This window comes from Lagenorhynchus albirostris, chromosome 17, assembly GCF_949774975.1.
Source record: "Lagenorhynchus albirostris chromosome 17, mLagAlb1.1, whole genome shotgun sequence".
In the NCBI taxonomy this organism is placed as follows: Eukaryota; Metazoa; Chordata; class Mammalia; order Artiodactyla; family Delphinidae; genus Lagenorhynchus; species Lagenorhynchus albirostris.
The window spans coordinates 73,588,633-73,611,727 of record NC_083111.1 but is presented as its reverse complement, the minus strand read 5'-3'; the positions used below and the strand labels follow the sequence as shown (position 1 = coordinate 73,611,727).

At 40.0% G+C, this 23,095-nt stretch overlaps 1 protein-coding gene across 4 annotated transcripts in view; it reads left to right on the top strand.

Annotated features, from left to right (window-relative positions):
* The window catches only part of DNAAF11 (dynein axonemal assembly factor 11), a 77,931-nt gene that overhangs the window by 14,137 nt on the left and 40,699 nt on the right, over nt 1–23,095 (top strand). For 2 of the 4 annotated variants that reach the window (XM_060127632.1, XM_060127630.1), the window contains exons 3-7: nt 344–421; nt 8,488–8,660; nt 14,066–14,292; nt 19,604–19,792; nt 21,274–21,351. In XM_060127632.1, coding sequence (XP_059983615.1) covers nt 344–421; nt 8,488–8,660; nt 14,066–14,292; nt 19,604–19,792; nt 21,274–21,351 — 745 coding nt within the window. Of the gene's footprint in view, nt 1–343; nt 422–8,484; nt 8,661–14,065; nt 14,293–19,603; nt 19,793–21,273; nt 21,352–23,095 lie in introns of all 4 variants that reach the window. The other 2 variants (XM_060127631.1, XM_060127629.1) reach the window with 1 other exon arrangement.

Below are 23,095 nucleotides of genomic sequence, written 5' to 3'. Positions count from 1 at the left end.
CCTGGGCTCCTGAGCTGTCACTAGCCAGGGACATGGGATTGCCGTGTGCTGGGCCAGCTTGGTTAAGCCTAACCCCCCTGGAGTTGGAGCTGGGTAGAGACATGAGCAGAAATGGGTTGGTTCCATTAGGAAGGACAGAGGGAGAAATGGATGCTGCGTGGGCAACCAACAATGTCTGAAGTACAACCCCTAATCTGCCTACTTTCTGAGGTACAGATTTGAAAAAGCAACATGGTTTTGACAACCATAATAATCCTTAGATTCTCGTTACCGTTTTCATAAGATTACATAAAAATGTCTTTTATCTTGTAGGTTAATTAATTCCATTCTTTGTATATTTCAGAAAATGTTAGCAAACTCAAGAAACTTGAATATTTGAATTTAGCTTTAAACAACATTGAAAAAATTGAAAATTTGGAAGGTAAGGGTTTTCTTCTTATAATTTATTGTTAATTAAACTTAGACTTCAACAGTATTGCTTAAACAATAGGTAGACTTTTCAAATTAACATTTTACATAAGTCTTAATTTGTCAATTCTTGTTGTAAAAAGTCAAACGATAACAAGATACACAAATTCAAAAATGTAAGTCTACTTCACCCCTTCCTAACCCAGTTTCCTTCCCAGAGGCAGTGGTATTAACGCTTTGGTGTATAGAAGGTAGTTTTGTTACATTTTGCTTTGTATCAATGGGATCATACTATGAATATTGTTTTCAAAATGAATTTCTTCCATAAAATTACCTTGTTCTTCTGATCCAGGAAGGATGGGGAAGACTGTCTAATGGAATGATTGTAGACTGAGTTATCCAACTGTTGTTCTGCAGATGGACAATTGGGTGGTTTCTACATTTTGCTATAATAAGCATGGCTGCAATGAGCATCCTAATACGTTTCACTCTGTGTACATGTGTAAATATTTTTCTAGAATAGATACTTAGCAATGGAATTCCTGGGTTTAAATACGCATATTTTGGAAAATATTGCCAATTTGTTCTCCGAAAAGGTTGTATTGATATATACTTGTACCTATGGTCCACGTGAATACCCATTTTCCCCCAACTTCACTAGCGCTTTTTATAAGCAATCTTTTTCTAAAGATTAGAAGACATTGTTCTCTAGTAATTTTTAAAATTTGCTCCTCACTTACTATTACTGATCTTCCATATAACCTTTCAGATGTTTATTGAATATTTTTTTCTTACGTGAATAACTACTTCATATCTTTTGGCCATTTTTCTACTTATTTTTCTTCATGTGCTCTTGTGCATTCCAGATATTAATACCTTGTTATACATGTTATAAATCTTTTCTCTTGAGTGTACTACTTTTATTTCAGTCATGATGCTGGTATTGTTCAGAAGTCTTACTTCTGAAATGAATATACTCCAATTTATCAGTCTTTTTCTTTATGGATTCTTTATGGTTTCTGGATACAAATATAGTCCATATAAGTTCTAATTTTAATAATTTTATTCTTTACATTTAATCTCTCTAATGTGCTTCAAATTTAACATGTAAATGTTCCTGAATGGAAATATTTGGACAATTTAGTATTTTGAAAATTGAAATATAATTTACATATTATAAACTTACATACACCATTTTAAAATACACGATTCACAGGTTTTTAGTATATTTGCAAGGTTGTGCATCCAACATCACTATTTAATTCCAGAACATTTTCATCACCTTAAAAGAAACCCCCATATCCATTAGCATTCATTCCCCATGCACCTCCTACCCTAGCCCCTAACAACCCCTAATCTACTTTCTGTCTCCATAGATTTTCCCATTCTGAACATGTAATATAGATGGAATCAAACAATACATGGTCGTCTGTTCTGACTTTTTTTTTTTTTTTTTTTTTTTGCGGTACGCGGGCCTCTCACTGTTGTGGCCTCTCCTGTTGCGGAGCACAGGCTCCAGACGCGCAGGCGCAGCGGCCATGGCTCACGGGCCCAGCCGCTCCGCGGCATGTGGGATCCTCCCAGACCGGGGCACGAACCCGTGTCCCCTGCATCGGCAGGCGGACTCTCAACCACTGCGCCACCAGGGAAGCCCCTGTTCTAACTTCTTAGTCTAATGTGTTCAGGGTTCATCCATGTTGTAGGATGCATCAGTACTTAATCCTTTTTAGGGCTGAATAATATTCCATCGTATGGATACACCTCATTTTGTTTATTCATTTATTAGTTGATGGGTATTTGAGTTGAGTCCACTTTTTGGTTACTATGAATAAAGCTGCTGTGAACATTAATGTACAAGTTTTTGCATAAACATCTGTTTTCAGTTAACTTAGTGCACCTAGGTATGGAACTGATGGGTCCTGTGATAACTGGAATTGACGGGTCCTGTGATAACTGTACGTCTCACTGTTTTCAGGAACTGCTTTGGCAGCGGCACCAGCTTGCATTCCCACCAGCCGTTTACGAGGGCTCCCGTTTCTCCACATCCTTGCCAGCACTTGTCATTTTCAGTTTTCATGTAGTTATTTATCTTTATAGTAGCCATCCTATAGTGAGTGTGAAGTGGTATATCATTGTGGTCCTGATTTGCATTCGCCTAATGACTAATAAGTTTGGGCATTTTTTTATGTGCTTATTGGCCATTTGTATATCTTCTTTGGAGAAATCTTCTTTATTCAAAATCTTTGCCCATTTTCTAACTAGGTTATTTGTTGTTTGACTGCTGAACTGTAAGACTTATTTCTTTATTTTGAACGCTAGAATCCGATCAGATAAATGATTTGTAGATATATTCTCCCATTTTGTGGGTTTTCTTGTCAGCTTCCTTGTTGGTGTCCTTTAGAGCACAATTTTTTCTTAAACAACTTTATTGAGGTATAATTGATGTACAAAAGCCTGCACATATTGAATATATATAATTTGTTGAGTTTGGACATATGCACACACATGTGAAACCATCACCGCGATTAAAACCTCTTTGTCTTGTTATTCTGGGAGGTTTCCTATTTTACTTTGCAGGCTTCTATTCTGTGCTGTTATTTTTTTCCGAAATGTCTAATAACACTTGGTGTCTGTTGATAACCACAAAGAATTTGGTTGATTAGGTGGCTGTGTGGGCTTATTCTGCAGTTGTGAGGTGGTATTTCCATATCCAGACTCTGGCCTGGCTGGCAGGGCCACTGTGGGCTCTGTGTGGGTGGGCAGGGGCTTGGGACAGAGGCAGGCAAGCTCCTCTCCCCACCCCACTCCCATCTTCCAAGAGCTAAAATTAGGAGGACATTATTTAAGTCCTGTTGGATTTTAGCCTATTTGTCTCCTAGTGTAGACATCGGTATTTCAGGGGCCATCAAGGTCATGTATCAATAAAGACATAAATATTTTTAATGTTCATCCTCAAAACCTGAAATGTCATCACTGTCAAAGCCCCCAAACCGTCATCAGTGCTGGAACTGAGACGGTTCTTTCCATTATTGGCATTTTTCTGCATTAGAAATGGAGCCTTTGCTCTTTCCCAGCTACCACTCTCCAACCCTGTTACCATATCCACATGTGAACAAATGAAATAACAAAATTTGCACTACCGCTTCCCTGGTGGCACAGTGGTTAAGAATCCACCCGCCAATGCCGGGGACACGGGTTCGAGCCCTGGTCTGGGAAGATCCCAGATGCTGCGGAGCAACTAAGCCCGTGCACCACAACTACTGAGCCTGTGCTCTGGAGCCCGCGAGCCACAACTACTGAGCCCACATGCCACAACTACTGAAGCCCACGCGCCTAGAGCCCATGCTCGGCAACAAGAGAAGCCACTGCAAAGAGAAGCCTGCGCACCACAGGGAAGACCCAACGCAGCCAAAAATAAATAAATTAAAAAAGAAAACTTAAAAAAAATTGCTCTATATCTATGTTTTTTAATAGTGAAATGTCTATCTATAATGTCAGAGAAATAATTAAAACTCTCATTCTCAGTTGGCTTGTTATTTTCATTAAGAAAGTAGTATCTGAAAGGATGTGGAGAGTTCTGTTTTTGCGGTATGTGTCGGCCACCAACCACTAGAGGGCAGTATTGTCACTATTGTCGTTTTGAGCTTTGAGAACTTGGTCCACAGTGGACACTTCTTCCTTTTGGTCCTCTGCCTTCCAGCTCTAATACGGACGCACCGGGCTCAGGGTCGTCTGAGGATATGTTTGGGGAGATGGGCAGTAGGGAGGGATGGGTGTCTTATCTTTTGGCAAATATGCACTTGTTGTTTAATTTTAAATGTTTGAGGAAGAGAGGAGGAAGTTGGATATATATATATACTCAGCTCACATACTTGAGTAAATCTCAGTATAATTTAAAACGTAAGTTGGATTTTTCTTTGTTTGTTTTGCTGCATGGCAAAACATAACTGTGTCCTTCTTTTTCTTTTTTCCTTGTTGTGAATTCACCAAGATTTTTTTCCATCCCACCCCTCCTCTCCCATCCTTAAAACCTGGAAGGAGAGATGGGGTTTCTATTAGTGTCAACTCTCCCTCTTGGGAAATCAGCATGTTGGTTTCAGTGGCCTTTAGACCCCCGTGGGCCACTGAGCTCGAGCTTCACAGAACAGGGGCTGAAGGGTGGGACTCAGTTGAAGGAGGGAGGTTTTCTCAAGCCTGTCTAGTTCAGCAAGAATAGTTCTTTCAAATGGCAGATGTGGTTTAATTTCTTATGTGTAGGCCTAGTAGAAGAAAAATTAAGATTCATCACTTTGAAAAATGTAATGAACATTTGGAGGGTTCTGCATCTACAAAATTACAGCAAAATCCAAAAATTATATGAATTTTTGAGCTTGTTGGAGTCTTTCAAATGTCAGTCTTTTCTCATATGGAAGAAAAACATAATTAAAATATCTCTCAGAGTCTCCCAAAGTCAACTTAAGAAATACCAGGTAACCTGTATCTTAAGTCAGACTACCCCAAATATATCTTTACACTTCATAAAATCCATCTAACATTTTTTTTTGGCCAATGTAAAACAGACATACAGGCACAGAGATATAAACTTAATTATATTTATATGTCTAGTTTCATATTCATTCTTCATATAGTGGCTTAGTTCATTCACATCACTATGCTTTAATGACTGAATTATCAAATATGTTGATGTGCTTTAAATAACTCCTTATTGTTTGGTGCTTGAAGCGTTTTTAATTATGTTTGCTCTTGTGAATAGAACTGTTCTGAACAGCTTTGTACAAATTACCTGTTTCCAGTTGAGGTATTTGATTGGGACCTTTAACTCCCCAATGAAATTCTGGGTCAAGAGAAAAAAAAAAAAACACTTAAGAGCCTATTTTGTGTATTGACAAATTGAATGCTGAAAAAATATATATATATATTTTTTAATCTCATAACCTTTCCAACATATTTAAAATTTATTTTTGAAGATATGAAGTTACTGAATTTCCTTCACCTGTGTAGCTGAGTCTGGAATATTATAAAAGTATTTATTTGTTCTTGTGCATTTTGGTTATTTGGCTTTTCAGTAATTCATATTTTACCATAGTAACGCAATGGACAGTCTCAAAAGTCAAAATGATATCTATACTCGTGTTGAAGAACAGACCTCTTGTCAATGCCGCCAGACCCCCCAGTCCTGCCCCCTAGAGGCGACCGCCATCCACTCCCCTTCCTTCTTCTGCTGCATGTTTCCAAGTAACCTGCTTACACCGGGCGTCCTCTACTCTTTCTCATTTTAGGCATCGTCTATTGACCTCCTACGTGGCAAGTGCAGATTTTGTTCTCACTCGCTGCCCCCGAGGTTCTTCATCCCTGTCTATCCGCCTTGCTTATGTTTTCGTGTCACGTAACGGGATATCATAATGAGACACGGGATATGGGCCCATCTATGGTGATTGGTGTTTTGAATGAACACTTTGTTGGGGGGAGTGGTCACGCTCACGTGCCTACTGACCCACGTCTAACCTCTGGCCTTTCTTGCTCCCCCTTTCTCCTCCCACCAGAGGATGGCTGGTCTGGCTCTCTCCATCCATGTAGGAATTGCAGGCCTCAGCTCACCCCTCACAAGGGTATGACTGCAACCGCTTGTGCTTAGAGACCCAACACTGTGTCCCACAGAGCTTTAGCTTGAGAGTTTTGCGGTGATGGTCATGGTCATGGTCATGATGATACGTTAGTAATAAACAGCTGACGTCGGCAAAGAGAACTTCTAGTGGACAGGTTCAGAGAGGCTTTTCAGCTGGGCAGACCTGGGATTCGGTTCCCGTCCCCACTTTGTAGCTTTGTTGAACTTTGTTCATTTCTTAGCTTATTTGCCTCACAGTTCCAGTTATCTATTGCAGTGGAAAAAAAACAACACCCCAGGACTCAGTGCCTTGAAACAGCTTTCTTTCGCCACCCAGTTCTGTGGGTGAGGAACTCAGCAAGAGTTTGGCTGGGACGTTCCTCTCTGACCCAGGGCATTAGGCTTCTTTACTGTCTTTTCAGCCAGCTTGAGCTCTGACACCCCCTCCGTGCAACCCGTCCATGGCTCACGCTCCTTGCCTTGCTTGATCTCCGTGCCCAACCCTAGGTGGGCCCCTCCGCGGGCGCCTTCTTCCCCTGGCTTACGCTCCCAATCCCCACGCTAGCCCTCGTTAGGGTATCCACCTTGCCCTCCTCGAGCTCTGACACCTTGCTCATGGCGCTGCTCCCCTGCGGACCCCTCTTCACTCTACTTGGTCTTCAATGCCTCTTGCTGGGTGTCATGTGAGGACACCCTCCCTACCTTCCTTGGGCTCTGATTCCTCAAGTCAGGCTGCCCTTCCTTGTTGGTACCCATCCTGTCTGCACTGACACCCCATGGCTGGCTGTCTTTGGTGTGGATGCTCTTTTCATCCTGCCCAGGTTCCTACCCACCATCCCTTTCTGCAGGGATGCCTTCCTCACTGGGCTTGGGCTCCTGACCTCGTGCCAGACCACCTGCACCCGGGATGCCCCTCACTGCTGGGGCCCCGGCTTCCAGCACAGGGCAGCCCTCTGCACACTGTCCTCATCCTGTGTGGGCTCCACCACTCTGCTCTGGACCAACGTAGCTATCGCTCGCCTCTCTACTCCTTCTTTACTTTGCGTCCCCTGATGGCTTTAGGAATTAGTTGTTCTGAAAGGAAGGGAAGAGAAGGAAAGGGAAGGGAAAGGAAAGAGCGGGGAAGAGGAGCAGCCACCTTGACAAACCTTTTCTTTCTCTCTCTCTTCCTTTTGTCCGTCTTTCTTTCCTTCCTTCCTTCTTTCCTATGTTCTCAAAATAGGGAGACGAGTTAGGAGATACACCATATTGCATGCAAAAGGTGACAGGAACCTGAACTGGAATACTGGTAATAGGATTATAGTGGACAAGAAGTATGTAAAAAGAAGTTAGGACTTAAGATCTGCATGGCTTGATGACTGATGACATGAAGGGACTAAGAGGATAGTTTAGGTTAACTTCCTAGTTAACCCTGACTTGACTCTTGGTGTTGAATCACATCTGATACCAAAATGGTGATGACGTCGATAGAGTTTAGATGTAAAGAAGGCAGAAAAGCTGTCTTGAGGAGTACAGAGTGAGAGAAAATATGGAGACTTCAGTTTGGACATGTTGAATGTGATATGTCTTGCGGGCATGTAGAAACAGGAGTGTGATGTTCAGTTGGATGGTCAGACATGGGGTTATTGTTTGGGAGTCATCAGAATCTGGGGTTAGTGAAACCAGTGGGCATGACTACTGTTATCAAGACCATAAGGAAAGGAAATATTGGGTCAAGGATGGAAATCTCCATCACATTGATGGGGTGGAAAAGCCTGCAAAAGAGATCAAGAGGAATAGACTTCATTGAAAAGGAGGACAAGGAAGGAGTAGCATCAGAGTTTCAAGACAGTTGAGAGATTTAAGAGACAGTCCATGGTCGATTGTGCCACATGCAGCAGACTCTTCTAGTGACATGGTGCATTGAAGAGGCTCCATTAGATTTGTCAACATGATGCAGTCACGCCAGATAGTGACCAAATCTAAATGTGAACAGCCCAGAGCTTATGGATACGGGCAGGAAAATGATTTCCTTTGGCTGGAGGGACTAAGGGGTTGAAAGTAAGGGGAGGGCTTCCCTGGTGGCGCAGTGGTTGAGAGTCCGCCTGCCGATGCAGGGGACGCGGGTTCGTGCCCCGGTCCGGGATGATCCCACATGCCGCGGAGTGGCTGGGCCTGTGAGCCATGGCCACTGAGCCTGCACGTCTGGAGCTTGTGATCCGCAATGGGAGAGGCCAAAACAGTGAGAGACCCATGTACTGCATAAATAAATAAATAAATAAATAAAAAAGAAAGAAAGTAAGGGGAGACACAGATAGAAAAGTAAGTCAAGACTAAGCCTTTTTGAGGTTTCTGAAAAACCACTTCTTGGTAAGCAGTGCAGTTAATCAACAGACTTAAAATATTGCAACTGTTATTTCTATGATGTGTTATTGAACACATTTTACTGCCTGTGTGATTTTTCTGGCTTTTTTTCTTTTCATTTCTCTCAGCAGGATGCGAAGGGCTGACAAAGCTTGACTTGACGGTAAATTTCATTGGTGAGCTGAGCAGTGTGAAAACCCTTCAACACAACATCCACCTGAAGGAGCTCTTCCTCATGGGAAACCCCTGCGCTGACTTTGACGGCTACAGACAGTTCGTGGTGGCAGCTCTGCAACAACTAAAGGTATGCTTTTTTTTCAGTGATACAAAGTTCTCAGAAAAATGAAAACAAGCAACTACAGTGATTCCGGATTTATTCACAGCATTTTCAGAGAATGTGTTGTTTTAGAGGATGGAATATTCCAGAAAATCAAAACCGAGTCTTTGGCTCACTGAACCTTTGTAGTTGTTTTAATATTATAGCTTTAATAAACCTTTGAAAAATAAATTGCATGCTTTTCTCCTTTCTCATTCAGAACACACACAGTTTAATTGAACTTTCTTGGTGAGTTCAAGTCATTGTTACGAAGAGCGTTCCTTATTACTAGTAGCAAACCAAAAGTTTAGGGCTTTTGAGGTGGCGACAGCTATATACCTTTGTATTTCACAGTCTTAAACTACTGTGCTTTTTAAAGTATTATTTCTTACTATTGCTTTCTATTAACTCATTCGATATGTTAGTAATTCTCAAACTCTGGTATGCTTTGGAATACTTAGATGGGGTTCGCTGGGCCCCTCCCCCAGAGTTTCTGATTCAGTAGGTCTGATGGGCGCCCAAGAATTTGTATTTCTAACAGGCTATCAGGTGATGCTGATGCTACCGGTCCAGGGACCTCATTTGAGAACCACTGCTCTGTGTGCTAATTTCTTATGCCAAATCTCCCCATATTCGATACTTTTGGTACTGGGAAACAACACATGGTTTCTAGAGAAATCATACACCTGAGAATATTTAAGTAGTAATATTAAAGTCCATGTAATTCCAAGAGTTCCTGACCTGCATGTGTTGGTTTGAAACCTCGGGAGCTTCCCAGGTGAAATCTGAAACTGGCCCCCATGCACGGAGGGCAAGGAGAGACCAAAGAAAGAGGCAGGACTCCAGATGCATAGGTGGCAGGTTTAATAAGCAAGGAAACCTACTTACCAAGCTTGTTTTGGGCAACAGGATGAGTAGATCTCTGCGCCTGCCTGCCATAATCTTACAGGTTTATAGAGAGGCCTTAACTGGGTTCAGTCACGTACACCGTCCAGAGGGTCTCAACAGAGCCTTACTGTCTCAAGGCTGCACCCTTGGAACCACTCCTAGTGTGGGAGCAGCGGGCAGAAGTTACATTCCAAGGACAGGGGAGGGGGTGAGGAGCCTGTGATTGGCCAGGTCCAGTCACAGGCCATCCAGCGGTCACGTCCTCTTGGTGTCCCTCCAGCAGCAGGGACAGCATTTTGCTTCTGCAGAGAGAATGCATGGAGGCCCTGGCTTTCTAACAGTCCTTTTCCTCTATCCTCAGAGGACATTTGTTTTTAGACTGCTGTGTTCTGTGTAGGCAAAATTGCTGGATTGATAGAACACATTTCTTCTAATGTAAAGTTTCTTTGATTAAGAGAAGGAGTGATTCAGGTAATTGAATCTAGAATATATATGTAGAATGAGTGATGAAGTAGATCAAACATAACCCAGGCTGATCATCATTGTACAATGACTTCCTAAAAAATGAACTGATGAGAACCAGAATTTCAGAGAAAATGGATGCTGTGAACCATCTCCCTGGAAGGGTGCAGGGACTGTCATCACAGCTGGGCCCCCTGTCAACTCTGCAGTGCCTGGGCTAGGGGTATGTGAGAGCCATCAGACAGGTGCCTGAAGCATGGGCCAGGGTTGTTCCAGGTGCTTTGGACACAGCATCTCTGAGACTCCCGGCCTCTTGCAGGGAGATGATTAGGTGCATTCTGAGATGAGGGAGCCAGGCCTTGGAAAGCTGATGCTCCTTGTTTAAGGTGACACACCTGGCAAGTGACCCTGGTGGGATTTGATCCTAATAGCCCACCTTTCACACCATAACCATACTCACTGCTTCTGTCTGGGTTAATGTACAGGCTTCAGGTCCAGTCTTTCCTTTCAGAAAGACTGTTCTGAATAAGCTGTTACAACAGGCAACAGCCTCCCTTTGAAATATAGTATTCATAAATGTGTTTACTAGTATTTAAAAACAGCTTGATAAATTTTAGAGTCTTAGTTACCATTCCATTGAAAGTTTGTGATCTACTTGACAGGAGTTGCATTAACAGATGTATTATTTTCCTAGGGCTGCCATAACAAAGTTCTGCAAACGGGGAGGCTTGAACATCAGGAATTTATCTCATTGTTCTGGACACTAGAAGTTCTAGATCAAGGTGTGGGTTGGTTGCTTCTGAGTCTGTGAGGCAGCATCTGTTCCATGCCTTTCTCCCAGCTTCTGGTGGGTCCTGGCAAGCTGTGACTTTCTTTGGCTTGTGGAAGCGTCACTCCCATCTTTTTTTAAGGACACCAGTCATGTTGGATTAGGGGCCCACGCTACTGCAGAATAATCTCATCTTAACTGATTACATCGGCAGGGACCCTATTTCCAAATAAGGTTACATTCTGAGGTACTGGGGGTCAGGACTTCAACATAACTTTTTTTGGGGGAAACACAATTTAACTCATAACAACAGAGTAGTTATTTAGACAGACATGCACAAGAGGTGTGAGGAGATTCAGCCCTTTTCAAGTATCCTCTTCCTAGTGTCTGAGCCACTCCAGGTGGTAAGTAGGCACTGTAGCCTAGTGGGAAAAGTTTTGTAGCAGACAAACCAGGATAGGACTCATGTCTCTGCTACCCGTGAGTTGCATGCCTCATTTTTCTCATCTATAATGGATTAATAATTCCTACTTTAAAGAAGTTCTCTGAGCCCTCAATAAATCTTAGTTTCTCTTTCTCTTCTTTGCTGAAGCACACGTGCAGTTATTATCAAGAAACGTAGACACTCTGCCTCTGTGTTGCAAGAACTCTAAGTGAATAAAGATCAAGGAATACTGCAATGCACAGCCTAAAACTTAATCTCTCAGTTCATCAGCCCTTCTGAATTCAGCTGTGATTTTGGACTGAAGAAAACTTAGGCCAATTTTGAAAACTACCTAAAAAAAGTCTTCAAAAACCTGAGATCCAATAAGAAGGCCCCGAGAACAGGTGCTGGCATACATGTGGCACCATCTCAAATTTGTCATCAGTTCCCAGTATGAGGTCTTCTGCTTCCTGCCTGTATTGGTGACAAGGGGTTTATTGGTCATAATCTTTTAGAAACAGTAGGTCTAAATTATATCAATGTTTATTTAACCCAAGTATAAGGAAATATATATGTATATGTTATATATAATACTATATATATATATAAAGTTAATACTTAAATCCTTACATCCCATATACAGGTAAGAGAATATATCACCTTCTTCACAATGTTCATCAAAATTCCAGTGAAAGAAATTATATTTATCCAGAATTTTCCAAATTGTTTAGATCTTTTTTTTTTTTTTTTTTTTGGCCGCTCTGTGCAGCATGTGGGATCTTAGTTCCTTGACCAGGGATCGAACCTGCACCCCCTGCAGTGGAAGTTCAGAGTCTTAACCACAGTCCCAGAATTGCTTAGATCTTAACCCTAGCTTAAACGAGGTTAATTACCAGAAAAAAAAAAAAAAAAAAGGCTAAGTACTTAGACCACAATTACTTACCTCCTTAAATAATAGGTTTTATTGAATTCAATTTTATCATTATGGCCTCACCTTTCACTGAACGATCTTAGAAGAGACAGCTTTGTGAAGACTGTTATGTATGGACATGTTACTACAGAAACAATGCGTGACATCTCTCAAGATCTCCACTAAGAAACTCTACTTTAGAAATATGTTTTAGAACTAAGTATTAGAGAGAAGCTAGAAACGAGTATATTTTCTCAGTAAAGAAAGCAAAAATCGCTTCACCGATGATGTTTTTCTGTTTTACTTTGGCCGCCAGCAAGCTCAGAGCCAATTCTGCCGCCCATCTACAGCAGCCATATGAGTTCTTATGACCAAAACCTACTTTAAATTATTTTTTTTCCAAATAGCGACATTATAATTTTGATTTTTAATTAACTGCTCCTGATAATTTTTATTTTTTTATTATTTTTAAATTTATTTATTTTATTATTTTATTTTATTTATTTATTTTTTTGGCTGCGTTGGGTCTTTGTTGCTGCACGCGGGCTTTTCTCTAGCTGCGGCGAGTGGAGGCTACTCTTCGCTGCGGCGTGCGTGCTTCTCATTGCGGTGGCTTCTCTTGTTGTGGAGCACGGGCTGTAGGCACGTGGGCTTCAGTAGTTGTGGCTCGTGGGCTCTAGAGCGCAGACTCAGTAGTTGTGGCGCACAGGCTTAGTTGCTCCGCGGCATGTGGGATCTTCCAGGACCAGGGCTTGAACCCGTGTCCCCTGCGTTGGCAGGTGGATTCTTAACCACTGCACCACCAGGGAAGCCCATAACTGCTCCTGATAATTTTTTTAAATTCATATTTAACTCCATCTTTGTGTGTTTTGTATTTGTTTGTGTTAGTTTCCTTTTGCTGTGGTAATGAATGACCACAAACTCAGTGGTTTAAAACAACACAAATATATACTCTTTGTTCTGGAGGTCAGAATCTAAGATTGTGGTGTTGGCAAGACTCTGCTCCTTTTGCAGGCTTCAGAGGAAATTTTGTTTCCCTGCACTTCTCAGCTTCTAGAGGGTGCCTGCATTTTTGAGTCCCTGCCCCTTCCTCCATCTTTAAGGCCAGTCGTGTAGCATCTTCAGACCTCTCCCTAACTCTGACCCTGACACTTCTGCTGCCTTCTTTCCTTTATAAAGACCCATGTGATTACATCCAGCCCACCCAGATAATCCAGGATAATCTCCCCATTTTAACATCCTTAACTTAATCGCATCTGCAAAGTCATTTTTACCATGGAAGGTAACATTCACAGGGATTAGAAAGTGGACATTCTTGGGGGACCATTATTCTGCCTACCACACTTTTCTAAATACCTCACCTCTCTTTGTAGAAAAAGGCTCAGTAAATAAGTAGGCATCTCTAAATTGTTAGCTTTGAACCTTCAGATTTTGGGTTGGTGTTTTTAATATTTCAGTTTGGAACAATCCCTATAGAGGTACCAGATGAAAACAGTGACCATAAGAATTAATAATACATTCTATATGTCTTGTCAAGGGTAGAACATGGGCTCATTTGCAATAGAGCTCAATTTTGTGTGATGTACGAGGCCCTTTTTCGTAGAGAGCATTGGGGACTTGACTTGAGGCACTGAAATTCTTTACATAGTGAGCAGTTGTAAAATTACTATATTTTGGGAGCTTGTCATTAATACTCAGTTTCAACAGGAGACCTACTTATTATTATTACCAGTAAAGATACTTTGTAAACTGTGTTAATTGTATGAAGTAAACATTGATTTAGATCAAAGTTTCTGATGTTTCCCATTACTTTGCTTTTAATTCCATATCACTAAGGTGCATAATTTATTATTTCTCATCTTGCAAGCAAAGTCTGCTTGGGGCTGATTCAAATGGTGACTTTTGAATAAATGCACTGTGTTGGCTGTTTTTTATTCCAGTGGTTGGATGGTAAAGAAATTGAGCGTTCAGAAAGGATTCAGGCATTACAGGACTTTCCAGTAGTTGAACAACAAATCAGAGAGCAGGAGAAAGCTTACTGCCTCAAACGAGCCAAGGACAAGGAAGAGGCTCAGAGGAAACTGCAGGAGGAGGAAAACAAAGGCGAGAGGGAGGGAAGGCACACAGGCTTTGACGGACGTTGGTACACAGACATTAGTGCTACTCTGTATGTAACTTTTTTTTTTCTTTTTAAAAATTGTCAATATCCTCCTGTTTTATTAATTCTTACTTGTACAGTATGAGTAAAAACAACAAGGCAAAACCAAAAAGCAGAAATAAAAACCTTTCATTTCCTATTGTGAAGGGCTGTATGTTACCACAATGCAGGAAAGAACATTGAATAACCACTAAATACTACTCTGTATGTAACTTAATAGAGTGTACTTTCTGGTTAACTTGTGTTAAAAAATTCTCTTCCCAAGGTGTTCACAGTTTCACTTATATTCCAGACAACTGATTTGAAGAATAAATTATGATGTGAATTTTGGGTGAAGACGATGTATGTTCATCCCATTGTTTGTGACAATTCTGTGAGGCTTGCCTCCCTTAAAGCCTTTTCAAACTAGCAACTTTAAATTGCATCTAAAATTATCTTCAGACAAATCTCTCTAAAAGATGCACAGGAAAGAAATTAACAGTTGTACTTTGATTTATAAAGTAGGAATATTTTAGAAAAGTTAAATGCAAATCACATTTATAAATTGAATAATTTTGATTACATCATAAGATGTTCTGTTTTGTGAATTATGTAATGAATACATCTTTAATGCGATTAATAAGCCCCTAACTGGTCATTTTTACAAGCATAAATTTTTCATTCTTGCTTATTTTAAGAGAATTGCACCTATAGTCAGGTGATTTGATTCCACACAACAAAAGCTTTAAATATTTTGTAACAGAATCTCTTAAGCTTGAGAAAATAATAATTATAAAATATTTCAGATGTACATAAATGTTAGAAAAATAAATAGGCAGCTTAATAATAAATGTCAATAGTTTGCATGTTTGCTTTGGATCTTATTTTATTTTATTTCATTTCATTTCACTTCACTTCATTATTATTTTTTTTCGGGCGTGCCACACAGCACGCAAAATCTTAGTCCCCTGACCAGGTTTCAGAGCTACACCCCCTGCAGCAGAAGCACAGAATCTTAACCACTGGACTGCCAGGGATGTCCCTGGATCTTTTATTTTGAAATGAGAAATAAAATATCAATAGAGGAGAAGCTCCTTAAGTATTTCTCCCCCATCCCACTCCTCCTTTCATCCTCCATGGTGTCCACCATCCTAAAGTTAGTATGTGTTTGGTATAATGTTGATCCCATCCATATTGTAATGTATTTACTACGTAATTATGCCTCCTTAAACAAGAGTAGTGTCATGTTGTTGTTTTTTAGCATGAATATCTTTCTACAGCTTTGCTTTTCATTCAGTATTATGTTTTTGAGATTTATGCATATGAAGACACGTAGAACTAGTTCATTCATTCTAACTGTGCAATAAAATTCCATCGAATGAATAAATCACAGTTTATCCCAGAGGTAATATTCAGAATATTTAGCAGCAATTCTTTATTCCTGACCAATCAGAATATGCACCAGCTCCAACAATCTGTGGTTTTCCCTTTCTTGTTTTTTTCAGACAATGGGGCACACATCTCCTTGTGCTAGTATGGAAGTTTCTGTAGTGTATTCAGCAATTGCTACATATTAATTATAAACATCTTTTCGACTTTATATGCATTGCCCAATTGTTTTTTAAAGTGTACTAATTTTAACTCATATATCAGCAGTATAGGAGAGTTCCTAATCTTTGCCAGTAGTAGATAATGTGATCTCTTAAAACATTGGCTAATCAAGTTGGTTGTTAAATAGCATCTAATGTTTTAATTTGAATTTCTAGAATGACGAGTGAGTTTCAGTATCTTAAATGTCTTCTTTTTTTTTTTTTTTTTTTTTTTTGCGGTACGCGGGCCTCTCACTGTTGTGGCCTCTCCCGTTGCGGAGCCGCAGCATGTGGGATCTTCCCAGACAAGGGCACGAACCCGTGTCCCCCGCATTGGCAGGCAGACTCTCAACCACTGCGCCACCAGGGAAGCCCTTAAATGTCTTCTTATATGTTTATTGGCTATTCAGATTTCTTCTATTCAAGACCTCCACATATTTTAAATAAGTTGTACTTTTTTTCTTACTAATTGATAGTTCTTTTATATTCTAGATGCAAATTCTTTAGTCCTTATGAGCTTTGCAAGTATCTTCTCTCTGTCTGTGACTTGGGTTTAATTTTGATAAGTGCTTGTTTTATAGAATTTAGAAGTCTTTTCTGATCTTGTTTATGAAAATTTTCAATACCCCAGTGTCATATCTGTCTATCTGGAATAACTTCACAGCAGTGTGGGGTAGGGTGCTAATCACTTCCCACACAGGTTTGTTTGTGCCCCATTGATTAAAGTGCTATTCTTCTCTCGTATTATATACCCTCTTCTCGTGATTCATGGGCCCATTTCTGGGCTCTCTGGACTCCTCCATGGGAGTACCTCCACATGATTTAAATTTCTATAAATCTTGATCTTTGGTAGGAGATATTTTCGTGTTTCAAAATTACCTTGGCTCTTCTTGACTCTTTTTTACTCTTCTGTGAGAATTTTAGAATCTGCCATTCAAATTCCCCCCAGATCCCTAGTGTAATTTTGGTTGAAATTGAATTTAGTTTACACGTTAATAAGGGGAAAGTTGACATCTGCAGGACATTGATTCTTTCCTTGCTGAACTTTGTAATAGCTCTATTTATTTAGACCACCTTCTGAGTCCTTCAATAAGTTTTTATAATTTTTCTCTATAAAGGTTTTACACCATTTCTTATTAGATTTATTTCTAAGTATCTTGTAGAATGGGATTTTAAAAATAGGCTTTTTTTTTTAATTGATTGAAATGATTCCATCTTGTGGAGTACTCCTTTATTTTTTTTTTTTTATGTTGGGGGTAGGAGTTTATTAATTAATTTATTTATTTTTGCTGTGTTGGGTCTTCGTTTCTGTGTGAGGGCTTTCTCTAGTTACAGCGAGCGGGGGCCACTCTTCATTGTGGTGCGCGGGCCTCTCACTGTCGCGGCCTCTCTTTTTGCGAGCACAGGCTCCAGATGTGCAGGCTCAGTAGTTGTGGCTCACGGGCCTAGTTGCTCCGCGGCATGTGGGATCCTCCCAGACCAGGGCTCGAACCCGCGTCCCCTTCATTAGCAGGCAGATTCTCAACCACTGCACCACCAGGGAAGCCCAAAAATAGGCTTTTACTTGGGTCTTTCTGATGTATATAGAGACAAATGGTTTCTGTGTACTGATACTGTATTATGCAATCTTGCTGAACTTTTTAAAAAGATGCAACAGTTAGTCTGTAGATTAGCCTGTGTTTTCTATGTAGAAAAACCCATTTTGTTAATAAACAGCAACTTAAAATTGTTTTCCAATCCTTCTACCTCTGCTTTTTATTTTTTATGGTGCCTGCTGAGCCTCCAGTACGAGGTAGAATAATAGCAGTAAGAATGGGTGTCTGTTATCTTGCTCCTGACTTTTAAAAGAATGTTTCCAATTCCTCATCATTAAGTATAATGATTCCTGTGAGGCTTTGGTAGAATTAAGTTAGTTTTCTTTTATTCCAAGTTGATGAACAGCTTTTATCATCATGGATACTAGATTTTTATTGAATGCTTTTTCTGCATCTGTTGAGATAATCATGTTTTCCTGTTGTTGTGTTGAATTAACATTAATAGATTTTTCAATATTAAACCATCCTTGAATTTCTAGAACAAACTCACTTTGTCCACATATTTTTTTTTCAATTTTTTATTGAAGTATAGCTGATTTACAGTGTTGTGTTAGTTTTAGGTGTACAGCAAAGTGATTCAGTTATATATATCTATTCTTTTTCAGATTCTTTTCCATTATAGCTTATTACAAGATGCTGAATATAGTTCCCTGTGCTACATAGTGGATCCTTGTTGCTTATCTATTTTATATATAGTAGTGTGTATCTGTCTCACAAACTCTTAATTTATCCTTCCCCCCACCTTTCCCCTTTGGTAACCATAAGTTTGTTTTCTATGTCTGTGAGTTTGTTTCTGTTTGCCAAACAAAATTTTTTTAATGAGAATGAAACCAATTATTTCAGTGGCCATTAGCTAAAATATTGTAGAATATTACAGATTCCCTTAATAGATTGTTTTTTTTTCCAGTACTGTAAAGAACCATAGCTATGTGGCAAAGCATTTATTTTCAGTAATTTGCTCTATTTTGCTTATAAAACTGTCTAGTTGCATTTTATAATACGTAAGGTATCTAAGCAGATTTTACTGTGTTCCGTTTATACTATTTAAATTTCATATTCTGGTAGTTTTTGTCCCTCCTTTCAAAAAGCATCTTATTTGAAGGTCAACTAAATGAGCATTTTGTGTCATCTCATTTCAGTAACAACAATAACAAAATCTAACATTTAATGAGTACTTACTATTTGCCATACTTGGTTCTAAAGCCTTCCTGTAGATTTTTTCATTTAATGTCATTTTGTAACAGAGCATATTCTAGGGAGAGGTGAGGGGAGAGAGCCTCTCCTAATTGTGTGCTGTTTGAATGATGTCCTTTTCTCTCTGCTAGAATAGTCTCCTGTAAGTAGTGTTGCTGTCTATCTTGACTAGAGCTGTCTCTCTGGTGCCTGGTACACAGAAAGACAATAAATATGACTTGAATCCATGTTGAATGAATGTTGAATATCATATAATACTTATTTGATGCCATATAGAGACATCATGTAATTCTCTGACAGCCCACAAAACATGAATAAAAAAGAGAGCAGAGCACCATTGCCATATAAAGCTACAAAATCCAAAGTTATCCATGAAAAATGGAGTAGTTAGAGGCCATACCATGGGCGATCTCATGTATCCCACTGGAGAATTTTAGAGGCAGAGAATCATTAAAGAGCCTGGAAATAATATGATTAAATTTTTAAGAAAGATTCCTCTGGGAGCAGGGTGGAGGATGGAATTGAAGGGTGCAAGACTGGAGGTGGAGTGATTGCTAAGGCCCAGTGGTCCCTGAGTTTGTCTGATCATCAGAACCTACTGCAAAATATTGTAAAGCAAGGGTCCTGGACCCCACTTCAAATCAACTGGAGAGACTCTGGTGGGAGCCCAGGAATCTGTACTGTGTATAAAGCTCCCCAGGTGACTCACATCGACCAGGTCTATGAACCCTTGAACGTGATTACTGCAGTATTCCTGGTGATAGATGAGGTGGGCCTGCCCCAATGCTGTGGCACTAATTTCCTCCAACTTGGCTCAGATAGGCTCTCTTTCAGACACATTTTGTCATTCAGAGGTAAGAAGATAACACACACACAAAATATAGATATTTAAGGGACAGCATTCAGGATGAAACTCAAACATCCATTATTATTGGTTTTAACGTGCCCTGTGTTCTTTTCTAGCCCATCTTCTGAAGAGAGCAAAGACGACGTCCAGGCACCAGAAATACAAGGGGAATGTAAGAAAAAGAAATTAGACAGCGGTGAAGACGACCTGGAATTCTGGAATAAGCCCTCTTTGTATACCCCTGAATCTAGATTGGAAACTCTGAGACATATGGAAAAACAACGGAAAGACCAAGAAAAATTAAGGTATTCCATTTTATCCTGTCATTGAGAGTGATGGAGTATATTTTCATGATTGTACCTTGTTTTACCCATTATCTGTGTTAGCTATCAAACACAGACTTTGCTTTTTCTAATTTCAGCTTTTTGTTGAAGTGTTATCTACTAACCCTTCTTTAGGATGTCATGAATCGTGGTATTTTAGGTAGGGTTTTGTTTCTATGACCTTAGCTTTTTAACAACTTTAAATGTGTCAAATAAGAGCCTGGCCTGGTTTACACATACTAGTTATCCAAGTCATTCTGTTCAGTGTGCTGTAGTCTACACGATCTAATGGGTTCCTGAGATGTTTTCCTCTTCTGAATGCCCTCTAATTGTCCTGTGTCATGGAGAATAATGTAGTTCATGGAAACATGAACTTAATTGGACCTGAGAATCCAGATTAAGATCCAGAAAAATGTGAATAAATTTACATTATAAAATAAAGTTAAATGACATAAAATCTGTATTAAAAGAACAACAGAAATCCAAGATGAAGAATTGCCTGCAGTTCTGTCATCTAAACAGATTTGTCCATCTGATCTTCTAGAGCTTGTCCATATATGCCTTTTTAAAGTTTTTATGTATTTTCAATAAGTGTTTAAATAAACAGAATTTATGTTCTACATGTTCTTTCATGTTATTCCATGAATCTTTCCTCTTTGCTCCATTTATTTTCCTCCTATCTCTGCCCCTTCATGGTAATAAGAGTTAGCAGGCTTGGGTCCATCCTACCAGAACTTCCACCACCTGCTACAATCATATAAATGATTTCTGCAAGCGTAGGATTGAGGGTCTTTTCTTAAAAACAAAAGTGGACTTACATTTTATGTATTCTCACTAAATCATCATCAACACTTTTCTATAACTTTCTAGACGAGTAGGTAAAGAGTGAACACATTTTTCAATAGCTACAAAATATTTCATAGCATGAATGTACCACAGTCAATCCAATCATTCCTCCATTGATGGACATTCTTGATGGTTCCAAGGTTTTGCCACTGTAGATAATGCTGTGATAGACATCCTTTTATGTAGATCCTATGTACGGGTATTTTTATTTCTATAAAATAGCTTCTATTTGGCATTTTAAAAACTGTAATTTTAGCTAAAGTAGAAGATGTATACACAAATGGTGAATTAACAGTTAGCTGAGTAAATCATGCATAAAATAGACTCATTTAAATATTCGTGGCTATCTCATGAAAAGGAGTTTTCTCCCCCATTCGAATTATCTGGCAAATTGTCTTGGTCACATTTTCGCTTTACAGATATAGATATAATCACACAAAAATGTGGCTCGATTGTCAGTTCCCAGCAGTGGACTTCATCACAGTGAATTGCTGATGTATTCACAAATACCTGATTATTTTTTCTTAAACTGTTTCACACATTAATTGCTTTTATATTATCTTTGTTTATTTTTTTCTCTCTCCCGCCCCTTGTTCCCACCTACCCCTAATATTAAGTGAAAAAAAGAAGAAAGTGAAACCACCCAGGGTGCTGATCTGTGAGGATGGGAGAGCCCTGAATGTAAATGAGCCCAAGTAAGTGAGGCCGAGTGGAGACTTGAAGAAGCAGAATGTGTGGTGTTGGTCATACGATGGTTTCAATGACACGTTTGTTCTGCAGAGAATATATCTGACCACTCTTAACAAACTTGATGAGCCTAATAAGAATGTCATTTTGTGTGTATTTGAAAGCAGAACATCATTATGCTTTCAAGTGTGTAATGTTATATTTCGTTTTCTTGGCATCCAAAACATGACCTAGACGTATGGAAATCTTAGTTATTCTGTGTCTCCTGAAACCGTGAACCATGTACAGTTTTAGGCCTGAAAATTCCAAGTGCATTATTGTTGTGTTTCTTAATTTTTAAAACTCTGCCATGAACAAGCTGGCTGAGGATACTGATAGATCTCCTATACGCCTACTTTATACTCTGGAACACACCTGCAAAGCATTCGAGAGCTAAGGAAAGAAATTGATATAAATACCTCGATGGAGTTGATGAGAGAGGAAAAATATTCCAACTGGAAGCCCTCATGTATAGTGGTATCTAGCTGTTTTTAAATTTTAAACTAGAAGGCAGGCGGAAAAGGCCTTTTCTAGTCAAAGTACAGATCAAAAAGCCTACGAACTCGATCTTGTTGGCTTCATTGCTCAGAACCTGTTTACTTTGATCACTTCGTTTGCTGTGCTGTTACCGCAATAGAAGAGGTGCTGTCCTAAATCACTCCTAGGCGTCGTTCACGTCGCCTTCACAGCAGTCTTGTGTGGTAGGCAGTATTTCTTCTTCACAGGTCAAAAACTTGAACTGAGAGGTGAATGACTTGCCCAAGGCCACGTAGGTAATAGGTGGTGTGTCTGACTTGCCCGTGCTAGCCCATTTCTAGTGGTTTCCATGATCAAGTTCATAATCTCACCCCCACCTCACCCCACCCCCCCCCCCCCCCCACACACACACACACACCTTCTTTATCCAGAAGTCATGAATGCAGCACAACACATGATGCTAATCCCTGGGGATACAGAAGTGAATATGACAGATTTCTGCCTTCAAGGAACTTAAAAATCTAGTGGGGAGACTGTCTCTTCAGGCTACAGCAGGGCTTGAGGGAGACCCTCTGGGCTCTGCGTGCCCCTAGTGAGACCACAGAAGCTTCTGCAGTCCCATCGTTTTTATATTCCATGTTCACATCATTTCTATATTCAGTCACATCTTTTCAAATCTCAGCCATCTACTTAACCTAACAGATTTGCCCAGATTGATCATACTTTCCTTCTCCAAACAGGTTCTTCCCTTTGCTTCTGATTCTTTGACCCTACTACCTTCTCATCTTCTGCCTTGCTGGATCCTTTCTGTCTTGTCTCCTAAGTGCTCTGGGGCAAACTCCTCAGCTATCTTCTCTTTCCACATTCACTCTTTCGAGATCTCACCAAATCCCATGATTTCAACACTATCCTTCCTTTACTTACAACCAGACCCAACCTCTTCCCTGAGCTCAAGACTTGTATATGCACCTAGCTATCTGCTCTCCTGTGTGGATATAAACTATGTGTCGTAGGCTTATCGTGGCTAAAGCAGACATCCTCACTTCTATCCCCACAACCACGTACCATCAGGTCCTCAGAGGTCCTCCAGCTCAGGAGTGAGCATCCACTGGGTATCAAGACCAAAACCTCGGATTCATCCTCAATTCTTCTCTCCCTCCTGTTATCAGTGAGCTCTTCCTTCAGAATTACCAGAATCCCACCCCTTCTCATTCTCTCCATTGCCACCACCTTAGA